Source organism: Danio rerio, chromosome 16 (genome assembly GCF_052040795.2).
Source record: "Danio rerio strain M-AB ecotype USA chromosome 16, GRCz13ab, whole genome shotgun sequence".
NCBI classification, from domain to species: Eukaryota; Metazoa; Chordata; class Actinopteri; order Cypriniformes; family Danionidae; genus Danio; species Danio rerio.
The window spans coordinates 16,657,377-16,669,653 of NC_141036.1; the positions used below are offsets into that span (position 1 = coordinate 16,657,377).

General features: G+C 36.6%; 1 protein-coding gene across 2 annotated transcripts in view; it reads left to right on the plus strand.

The window, feature by feature from the left end:
* setd2 (SET domain containing 2, histone lysine methyltransferase) overlaps positions 1 to 11,743 on the plus strand; it is a 49,182-nt gene extending 37,439 nt beyond the window's left edge. For both annotated transcript variants that reach the window (XM_087286719.1, XM_087286718.1), the window contains 5 exons: positions 912 to 1,048; positions 1,211 to 1,322; positions 5,714 to 5,788; positions 5,890 to 5,991; positions 10,344 to 11,743. In XM_087286719.1, the coding sequence (XP_087142845.1) occupies positions 912 to 1,048; positions 1,211 to 1,322; positions 5,714 to 5,788; positions 5,890 to 5,991; positions 10,344 to 10,505 (588 nt within the window). In that variant the 3' untranslated portion in view covers positions 10,506 to 11,743. The remainder of the gene's footprint in view (positions 1 to 911; positions 1,049 to 1,210; positions 1,323 to 5,713; positions 5,789 to 5,889; positions 5,992 to 10,343) is intronic.
* Positions 11,744 to 12,277: the final 534 nt, after the last annotated feature.

Consider the following 12,277-nt stretch of genomic DNA (forward strand, 5'->3'; position numbering starts at 1 on the left):
TCCAGAGCCACATACACACACAGCCACATACAGTCATGCGCTCCCCTGAGCTCCAGAGACAGAGAGCAGTGCACGTCGGACTGTTTATCAAGGATGTGCTGCTGGATCGTATCTCACTATAGTTGTTAAACGTGATCTTCTGACATCTTAAGTCCCCTGGAAGTTCTGGCAGTTTCTATGTATTTTTAGGATTCATAATGCCCGCAAAAGAGTGATAATCTCACGGAAATCGCGCGTCTCTCTCCCAGTGCTCAAGTAAGTTGCGCACTTTTCTCAGCCCCAGGTCCCTCCTTGCTCTACAACCCCCCTCGACTTCGCCCAACCCTAGTATGTTTGTGACCATTCAAATAACAAGTGCACCAAATTGGTAGTTTTGCACCGTTTGAGTTGTAAAAGTGAGCTTTCCCCCATATTCTATATATATATTTTCTTTTAAAACCCTCTATCAGCAGTATTAATAAAGAACCACCTAACCACACTATTTTCTATACTTTAAGGGGGCTTTGGCTGAATGTCTTCCAAGTCACATGACGTGACTGAAGCAGGCTAAAATGTGTGGCAATGTTAAAAAAAGAAAAAACAATTTTAAGCTCCTGAGTTTTGTGGAACTTACATTTTAATTCTCCAATTACAGATTAGCAAAATATTGAACAGGATGAAATGTTCGAGTATTCTGAATTTAATAATGTTGTAATTCACCAGTTCAGCTTTGATTTAGTGTGTGATGCTTATAAAAGCTGATGCAGCCCTTTAAACAGTTTTCTATTTATTATTAGTTTAATTAAAGCGATCACATGGCAGTATAATATCAAGTTCCTGTTCTACAGCTTCTAATTAGTAGTTTATAGACAACAGGCTTCCAGTAACCTCAGCATGCTGACTAACCTCTCTTGAACTGTGATTCACCACAGGAAATGATTGTACCCAACAACATCATTGACCTGCCGCCTCCATCCCCTCCCAAACCTAAAACCATTATCCTGCCTCCCAGCTGGAAAGTGGCGCGAGACCCAGAGGGCAGAATATATTACTACCACATCATCACCAGGTACCGATACTCCCTATTAAATGAACAATCTGTGTGTTATTAAAACGGGGGGAGCGAGCCACAATCCCATGTCATATATTATGTCATCTAATGAGTTAAGACATTGCTGCCAGATCATATATTTCACTGCCGCTATAATGAAGTGTGCTCTTGCTTTTAAAGGCAAACGCAGTGGGATCCTCCCAGCTGGGATGGGACGACAGAGGAAGCTAGTGTTGAACACGAGGCAGAGATGGACCTCGGGACGCCTACGTATGATGAAAATCCCTCCAAGGTATTGAACAGTTCCTTACGCTTTAAGGGGCAAAAAATCATGAGATTTTCATCTAGCTTGAGTTTAAAGTGCTGTAGATATTTTTTTAAAGAAACCTTTTTTGAAAATAGGCTTGAGTTGACTAGAGTTAAACAGTTATGTCTTACCATTTTTTTATTCTATTCAGCCAATCTTCAAGTCTGGCACTTTTAGCTTAGCCTAGCATTGATTATTGAATCAGATTAGACCATTAGCATCTCGCACAAAAAATAAAACAAAAAGTCTTTAGAGTCTGTGTATTTTGCCCTTGCTTAGAAGTCTGTTATCATCCAAATTTATTAGCACAACTGGCACATTGGCGCAGTATTTGCTAGTATGTGTTCATACCAAACCTAGTCTAAATTTAACCTTGTCAACTTAAACTCAGCCAGTTTATACTTCTGAATAAAGTGACGTGTATGGTCTGGTCCCATACTCTTCGCTGTAGCATGATGGACATCTCTCAAAAAGTGTAACTACATATCACGGTGATGCGTAGCACAAGAGCTGTGATTGGTCTGCTTGGGACTAGTGATGAATGTTAACGGGGTAAAGCGAGGCCAATGGCATGTTCAACAAATGTTGAATCCCACTTGGATGAGGATACTTTTGTTTTGTTTACTTTATGATTAAAGTTGTCCATTAGTTCCTGCTTCTTTCTCTCTCGAATGAGTAAAAAAGTAGTTTGAGCTACTTGTATGGTAAGTTAGCATTGCAAGCATTTACAGTGTAAACAAAACACCCGCAAAGACGCTCTGCACAGAGAAACATAGGTAGCAGTTCAGACGTGGTATTGTCAGAGCAACACAAAAAGAATGCAGAAGTATAAATACATGGCTATGTGCAAGGGCATCACTCGATGCAGAAATATAATTCAGCCTTAAGTTTTAACATTTTTGATTGCCACTCTGCCGAATAGCTGGCAATAGCACTTTTGGCTTAGCTTAGCATTAATTATGGAAAATAATCTGATAGAATCTGTATTTTGCCCTTCCTTAAAAGCCTGTTATTATATGAATTTATTAGCACAACTAGCACATTAGCACAGTATTTGGTAGGTTGTTTTTATTGGTTCTCATTAAACACATTGTATTAACAAAATGTGCAGTCAGCACTTTGCTACTTACAACTACTACTACTAATCACTCATCTGGCTTCAAGGGTATGTCCAATGCTGTTAATGACTTCTTACTAGACCATCTTTTTGTTTGTTTGTTTGTTTGTTTGTTTGTTTTTTAGGCACGTAAAAAGGATTATTATTATTATTATTTTATTTTTTTGTGCAGATTTGAGGTATTTGTAAAAACGTCCTAATAACATGGAAAACCTGGAAAAGTCATGGAATTTTGTCACGGCATTTTCCAGGCCTCGAAAGTTTAGGAAAAATAAAAACCCACAAAGTTTTGAAAAAGTCATGGAAAACAGATATCTGTATACTTGAATATAGGTTAGTTGTCTTTACTTCTTTTCTGTCCCTGGCCAACAACACTTTCTCAGATTATTACTGCGGTGTGGGTCAGTTGACATTTTTGTGTGGAGTTTGCATATTCTCTCTGTGTTCTTGTGGGTTTCCCCCAGGTGCTCCAGTTTTCCCCACAGTACAAAGACATGCTCTATAGGTGAATTAAATAAACTAAATTGGCCGGAGTGTATGTGTGTGCATGTGAGACTGTATGGATGTTTCCCAGTGATGGGTTGCAGCTGGAAGGACATCCGCTGTGTAAAACATGTGCTGGATATGTTGGCGACTCATTCCGACTCATTCCGACGACCCCTGATTAATTAAGGGACTAAATTAATTAATGAATGATTAAGTATAAATTGAAACTAAATAGAATGTTTTGTGTTTTAGGATATGCTATAACACATTTTAGCATGTATCGTTTTCTACCACACATATGTAGACATTGCATAAAACATTATGCATAGTTATGGAATTTTAGTAGCTAATATGTGTATGAACTCCATAATAAAGGCTAAAACCCGATCAACAATTTGTTTCAAAATATGGTCAGTAGTTACAACCAAAAAAGTCAATTGGATTTAAAGGAACAATAAGTGTTCCATAATTTTCCTCTTCTCAATATGGCTTTTTGATGTTTATTATAGACATATTAATCATATACAAATTTTGTTCTTTTGCCCATCCTGTTTACTTTCTCTTTACTCGAACCAGCTGTATTTACAGTAACACCTTTCCAAGGCGGATATTTTGATCAAGACTTGCATTTTTCCATTCTTGAATGCAAGCACAATACCTCAAGGCAAGAGTGACTTTCACAGCACGCATATATGTGGAGCAGCTGTCTCTCATTCAGACACTGCTTCTACCAAACTAAGTAACTAGTGACATCAAAACATTGCTGTTTTTTGTCTCACTAACTTATTATCTATCTATCTATCTATCTATCTATCTATCTATCTATCTATCTATCTATCTATCTATCTATCTATCTATCTATCTATCTATCTATCTGTCTGTCTGTCTATCTGTCTATCTGTCTTTCTGTCTGTCTGTCTGTCTGTCTGTCTGTCTATCTATCTATCTATATATATATATATATATATATATATATATATATATATATATATATATATATGTAGTATTTATTATTTTATGCATGTATGTATTTACATATACATAATTTATGTGTGTACACTGTGTGTAATTATTATGTAAACACCTTTTAAGCAATTTTAATCATAATACATTGTTTGACAGAACTATTTATTATGAATTAGTTCTTAACGCTTAATCCTTAAACTAAAGTTCATGCTAGTACTTGCATGTAAAGCTTCTTTGAAGTGAAGATGTTGTTTCAGCTATTTTGGATGAGTGGTTTTGCAGCTGGTCTCATCTACATATATATGACCACTCAGATTTACTTCAGCATTTAAAATGTATCCGCTTAGTCTTTAAGGGAACACTCCATTTAAAAAAAATAAATAAATAATAGGGTCATTTTTACAAGTCACCTAGAGTTAAACAGCTGAGTTTTACAATTTTTGTATCCATTGTTAGTCTCTGGGTTTAATCTCTATTCTCCATCATTGGCATCTCAAAAAATTCAAAGATTATTATAATTTTCCCATTTATAGCTTGAGTCTTCTGTAATTAATCCTGTATTAAGACAGATTGAAAGGTCGATATGTGTAGGATCTATACTTTCATTCCAGCTTAAAACCACAACTAGGTAACTAGGTCCCCCCACTATGTAACAGCGCTGCAGTAAAATAAATAAAAATAAATAAAATATTTAATTATTTTTAAATAATTTAAAATTATTTTTTAATTATTTATAAAAAATATATATATATATATTTGATGATAATAGTCTAATCAGACTCAATGATTGATTCTAAGCTAAGTTTAAAGTCCTCCTACCAGACCCGGAAACTGTTTGAATGGATTTAAAACTGTTTAACGGTCTAGGTGCCTTTTTAAAATCATTTCCAAAAAAGAGTTTCTTTAAGGCACCTCAAAAATACAAATATACAAAGAGAACAGACCAAAGTAAAACACAAAGACGAAAGCAAGTTACATTGAGCATTGTTTTAAAGTCATGTCATCTCACAGGCTGTAACCATCTTGATCTGTCGCTTTCTCCTGATCACCTACTCTGCGTTTCTCTCTCTCTCTCTCTCTCTCTCTCTCTCTCTCTCTCTCTCTCTCTCTCTCTCTCTCTCTCTCTCTCTCTCTCTCTCTCTGTGTCTCTTTTTTTCTCTCTCTCTCTCTGTGTCTCTTTTTCTCTCTCTCTCTCTCTCTCTCTCCCTCTCTCTCTTTCTCTCTCTCTCTCTCTCTCTCTCTCTCTCTCTCTCTCTCTCTCTCTCAGGCCTTTTTCTCTGTGTTTTTTTTCTGGATCTCTTTGATGCTAATCAAACCCAGCTGTTGAAACTGCATTCATTTATGTGTGGTTTCTCATTTGGGAGTCGAGCTCTGCAGAATCTCTTTTGTCTTTTCAGCTATTTGCCCTTTTGTTTCAAACTTCAAAATATCGCAGCTATTAAACTTTTAACAGATATTGTTACAAAAGGGTTTTATTGTGTGTTGTCAGTATGTTAGCGTTTCCTCTGATGTGCACTGGTTTGGCCTTTTTGGGACCCATGAGAATCGACAGTCTCGGCATTGATACAACATGATCTCCATGCCATAAGGGGAGTCTGGGAGTTACAGTATAGAATGTTCCCTGTTGTAGGATTTAGTCTCTAGAGTGTGTTTTGGAAAGGAATTTTCAAACATTCTGTAGATTAGTTACACTTACATGAGTCATGTGTCAAATAAAGTGTCAGTATTTTTACGTTTCAAATAAACTGTCAGTATTCACAGTATATTTTTTCATGCGCTGAGGTTTCTGTTTGGCTCATTTCCTCAGTTCTCTACAAAGACCGCCGAGGCAGACACGTCCAGTGAGCTGGCCAAAAAAAGCAAAGAAGTCTTCCGTAAGGAGGTAAGCCTTCCAATCTCTTGGGTTTTTAAGCAAATTATTATAGCGCTAACTCATGTGTCCGACTCATCTAACCTTTCCATTTTTCCTGCTTATCTTTTCAGATGTCGCAGTTTATTGTGCAATGCCTTAATCCATACCGCAAGCCGGACTGCAAGCTGGGCCGCATAAGTAACACAGAAGACTTCAAACATCTTGCTAGAAAGGTGACTTTTGTGTAACTTTTTTTTAATCTATCGAAAAACACCGTTGGCTTTTAGATATCCAGGGTGTCCATGTGGTCTTATAAAGTCTTAAAATTTCAAAAACTATATTTTGGGCCCTAAAAAGTCTTACATTTTCAGATATATTGTCTTGTTGGTCTAAAATCATCTTAAACATTTCTTAATTTTTCTTTCTTTTTTTTTTGTAAAGCTACTCAATCGTTCAAACACATCCAATCACCAACAAATACATCTGATTAAACTTTGAAAACAGTCTGTTGTGCAAACATTTAGTTTTTACACAGTTTTTTTATGTAATTGATTGTGTAATAGTTATGTTGCATAAATATATGTATAAAACTAGAGTCTGCTTGTTTTGACACATTATTAAAATATATGGCTAAGAAATTACGAACTAAAAGTCTGAAATTTCACACTTTATGATCTTAAATTTGACTTTGTGAAGCCAGCAGAAACCCTGATGTATGTTTATTTTATTTTTTTTCACAATTTTAGACATATTCTGCATAACTATATATATATATATATATATATATATATATATATATATATATATATATATATATATATATATATATATATATATATATATATATATATAGATAAACATAAAGATAAAGTTCTAAAAATCATTCTGAATGTAAAGCAACATTAGATTACAGACCGACTACAACGAAAAATATATAAAGAAACAATATTTTTGTATCACTTTCTGAGCAACTTAAAAAAAAGACATTTCTCTCAACTAATAAATTATAAAACACTGTCCCAATCAGAGTCCATTGAGATGTAAGTGCAATTGAAAGCCACAGATGACATTGTAAAGTAGCTCTGCTTGATGTTAAGCCCTCTTTTCAAAATTATTTAAAGATAATGACTAGAAAACAACTGGTTATACCAGGGGTCGGCAACCCGCGGCTCTAGAGCCGCATGCGGCTCTTTAGCGCTGCCCTAGTGGCTCCCTGGAACTTTTTCAAAAAATGTTTGAAAATGGAAAACGATGAGGGAGGAAAATATATTTTTTGTTTTAATATGGTTTCTATAGGAGGACAAACAATCTTAACGTTTTCCAATGCTGTAAAAGTGTGTAGAATATTTAATTTCAACATTTCTGTCAACGAAGATTTGCGTCATAGCCTGCGACACACGTTTCTATCAGCAGGGCGGGACGCCAGGCAGGTAGCTGTTGTAAACAAACCGGCGGCTGTGTGGTGCGCCATGGAGCGCAAGCTGTCTTTGCCAAAGATGTACAGCGGGGCACGCTTTCTCATTTTCCCTCCCTGAGAGAATTCAAAGAAGCCCATCCCGATCACTCACTCAACGGTGATTATTTACAAGGTGCAATCGTTGATATGCAAACCCCTAACCCCAACCGTCATTGGGGGAAAAGCAAATCGTACTAAATTGTACGAATTAGATTGTACGAATTCATACGAATTAGCCACTAAATGAAAAAGTTACGAATTGCCGTGAGATTGTGTTGGTTGAGCACATTCCCGGGAATGACTCGAGCTGATCTTGAAATGGAAATGGCAGACTGCGTTTTATTGCACTGTTTGTTGCCCAGATAAGGGGCACGTTGTGCACGTTAATTTTGATGTTGTTTTTTGGAATCCTGAAAAAAAAAAACATACAAAAATCTGATTTCTTTATTGCATTTCTTTAATTTCATCAAAGCAAAACATAATGCAATAATATTGTAATGAAGTTAAACTTGATAATTAAGCATAATGCATTAATATTGTAATGAAGTTAAACTTGATCATTAAACATAATGCATTAATATTGTAATGAAGTTAAACTTGATCATTAAACATAATGCATTAATATTGTAATGAAGTTAAACTTGATCATTAAACATAATGCATTAATATTGTAATGAAGTTAAACTTGATCATTAAACATAATGCATTAATATTGTAATGAAGTTAAACTTGATCATTAAACATAATGCATTAATATTGTAATGAAGTTAAACTTGATCATTAAACATAATGCATTAATATTGTAATGAAGTTAAACTTGATCATTAAACATAATGCATTAATATTGTAATGAAGTTAAACTTGATCATTAAACAATTCATTAATATTGTAATGAAGTTAAACTTGAACATTAAACATAATTCATTAATATACTGTAATTAAGTTAAACTTGAGACGGCATTGTACAACAGAGAAGTCACGTGGCGCGTCATTCTCTACAGGATGCACTGCAGGGAAATGAACATTTAATCATGAAAGCTCAGTATGTATTTGTAGCCAGCGAAGTCATTTTTATAGTATGCTAATATAGCTAATATAAATACATACAGCATGTGTTGCCATCATTATAAGGCTTATATAAGGCTTTTAATTTTTTGCGGCTCCAGACATATTTGTTTTTGTTTTTTTTGGTCCAATATGGCTCTTTCAACATTTTGGGTTGCCGACCCCTGGGTTATACCATGGGAAAGAATGATAAAAATACACAGAAGCTTAATGCAAGCCAAGTATGAAAATAAAAAAAACACCTCTTTCCAGTGCTAGTTTCTGCATCTTTGTCTTTTCTCTTTTGGGAATGCTGGAGAAAATAGTAAGTTTCTATAAGATTAATACCTCTTTAAATAAAGATTCATTGGTTAGATGTGGGTGGCAAGTGGTTAGCACTTTTGACTCACAACAAGAAGGTCCCTGGATCCTAGCTGTACCACAAGGTATTTATGTGTGGAGTTTGCATGTTTTTAATCATGTCTTGTCTAATTTCCCCCAGAGTCCAAAGACATGCTGTTTTGATAAATTGAAAAAAACAAATTGGCCTTAGTGTGTTAATGGAGAGTGTTTTCCAGCACTGAAGGTTGTACTCTCAGTCTTGGGTTGTGACTGGAAGGGCATCTGCTGTGTAAAATAATTGCCAGAGTAATTGGTGGTTTATTTCTCTGTGATAAAGCAGGGACTAAGGGTTGTAGGTCTTAAATAATTTTACACAAGTCTTGATATTCCTGTGTCCAAGTAAAGCTACCCTGTTTGGCCGACATCCAACCAACTGACCCAGCCGACCGATCCAGGGAAACCCATGAACATGGGGGGAGAACATGCAAATTCCACACAGAAATGCCAACTGGCCCTGCCAGGACTTGAACCTGCGACCTTGTTGCTGTGAGGCAAAAATGCGCTAACCACCGAGCCACTGTGGTGCCCCCAATCACCAATAATTCATCTCAAAACATTTTTTTAAATTTTAAATATACAGTTAGGTCCATAATTATTTGGACATTTATACAATTCTAACATTTTTGGCTCTATACACCATCAATTGGTTTGAAATGAAACAAACAAGATGTGTTTTAACTGCAGACTATCAGCTTATTTGAGGGTATTTCCAAATGAGGCCAACAGTGTTGGAATTACAACAGTTTGCATATGTGCCTCTCACTTGTTAAGGGTCCAAAAAAAGCCTTCACAGTGCTGGAACAACATCCTATGGAAAGATGACATTAAGATCAACTTGTACCAGAGCAGAGTGATGGGAAGAGAAGATTATGAAGAAGGAACTGCTCGTGATCCTAAGTAGTGAAGCATGGTGGTAGTAGTGACATGGCGTGGGCTAGGCTTGCCATGATAGACTGTGTTGACGGTGTTACCACAGGAAAGGATTTGCAACCAAGTATTAAATAGTAAAAGTTTAATTTATGATTATTATTCTGTTCAATTACTTTTGGTCCCTAACAAGTGGGAGGCACTACTGCAAATTGTTGTAATTCATAAAGCGTTCATTTATTTTGCATGTAAATTCTTGTTCATTTCCTTTCAAATCTAATATATTATATTATGTATAACTATTTTTTAGGTTTTTATTGCAAAGAGATACAATTTACAACTGCTTTAAGACATTATTAAAGCAAATTCTCCAAATTAAATTCAGTGAACGAAAACTAAAGCAACGCATCTCTTTACATGATCTTTCATTAATACTAAAACTATTTTCAGAAGTAATGAGACCATTAGAAAGTGTTTAGCCCTATATAAGTCTAAAATTTAATTAATAATCGTCTTAAAAAGTCTTACGTTTGACTTCGAAGAAACCAGTTCTCAAAACTGGATTGAGGTTAGTATCTTGAGCTAGTGCAAAGTGCTGGTAAATGTCAACTCCTGTAGTTACAGAATAAATCGTTCCCTGTCATATTTAGGCAATTGCACTATTCTGTTAACTGTAAACAGTCTGCTCTACATTGTTGGGTCATTCCTGTTGAAGGAAAATGAATGGAAAGTGCTTGAAATGTAATTTTGCAATTGTGGAATGAGTCACATGCTTTCCTCTGTCTAATCCCGCCGTGTGTTTGTGTCTGCTCACAGCTGACTCACGGAGTGATGAACAAGGAACTGAAGTCTTGCAAGAACCCCGAAGATCTGGAATGCAATGAGAACGTCAAACACAAGACCAAGGAGTACATCAAGAAGTATATGCAGAAGTTCGGCTCAGTGTACAGGCCCAAGGAAGACACAGAGCTGGACTAACTAGCCTGAAGCTCAGTCTTTCCAACAGTTTTGGTGCGTCGAGACAGAGCCTGTTGTTTCCTTCCACAGACTTTCTAACCATGTCCTAAATGCTGCTCTGGGAGGGAACGTTGAGTAAGTCGTCCCGCACAGGGTTTAATGATAAAATAAACTTCTGTGGAATGAAGTCCGGAGGACTCAAATCAAGGGTGCTATACAAACTCTTTCCAGGATGTTTTTAGTCTTCTCAGAATTATCTCTTAAGACAAGAGTCATCGCTTTGGAGGAGAGGATCATCTTGACGAGAAATTTTTAAAAACGGAACAAGAGGACCATTCAAATATCTTTCCCCTTGCCATGCCACTCCATTACTGTAGTTGTTACCAAGGGCTTTTGTTTGTTAGCTTGCCTGCTCTGCTAAAGGTCCAATCCCTTAATAATATTAATCAAGGAAAGAAAGACGCTAAGGATTATGGTCTACCCACCACACTAGCAGTTTTGGACTCCCTGGCCATGGGTCACCATTGATTTTATTGATTTTAAAAGTGTGTGCAGGTCTGTGCTTGAACCCCATTTGTCCTGGTCAGCTTGTTCTTCTGGACTAGGGGTAAGGTTATGTAGCAATGATGTTTTATTGAGGTCTTTCACACTGTTTTTACATTAACATTGTTTTATTAATATCGCAAAGGCAAATGTGAAGCCCTCCTGGCAGTTTGTAGCTTCTATTTGTGGCCATCATGTAACTGATTGATCAGGTTTACTGTCCCATAAGCTCTGGCCGTTAATCAACTCACCCAGCTTCATTAATCCACATTAAATCTGTTTCCAGACATGTATTATATTGGTTTATATGTGAATATATTGAAAGTTAGTTTTCGAGACCATTTGCAGAGACTTTGTAAAATGACTGTGGGGGGAGGGGTCCATCATGTCCTGTGTAAATACATGTAATTATACTGGACCGGGAAAACGGGATTAGAAGGATGCGACTTAATCAGAGTCGTTTTTCCCGCCGGCGTTTCTGCATCAAGCTGAATTCCACACTCTCCCACTGATCCGGATGTTGAGTTGGGTTTTAAAGGTGGGGGTGTGTCAGTATCTTTTCTTTACTTTTTCCTTTGCTTTCTCTGTAGAAAGACTTTGGATTTTTTTTTATGTACAAATAGGAGTAACGCCCCACTCCACTGTAAGTACTGTGCAAGCACATTGTCATACTGAGTGTAAAAACATTTTAAAATAAAATAAACTTTTCTAAAAAAGTCTTTGTCTTGTCACCCTTCAGCTTTGTTTTTGGGAAGTACATCAGCGTCCACCACTTAAAATGCACCAATTTAAGTTCTTTTACAAGATGTAGGATAAGTCTTTGGTGTCTCCAGAGTGTGTCTGTAAATTGGGTCTGCTTCACTTGCATTACATCAGATAAACAGCAGTTAGTGATAGAGACAGACATGGATAGTGTTGTCAGATTGGGCCGTTTCCTGCCCTATTGGGTGGTTTTTAAATTTGATTGTGCGGGTAAAAAATGACATTGGTGGGTAGTGAAAATTTGGGCGGTTTTTGCAACGGCGTGCCCACCAGCCCCGGTCTTCACTTATAAACCAGTTCTGATCTCCCAAAGAGATGCCATAGCCCCTGTGTTTCACATACAAACACAACAGTGTTGATCTCCCAAGGAGTAACCCGTCTGCCTCAAACCCCACCCACCCCAGCCCCTAATAGTCTCCAGATTATTGGGCAGTAGGGTTGGGTGTCGTTTGGGGTTTTTTGATAACGCTGCTAAATCGATACTTTTA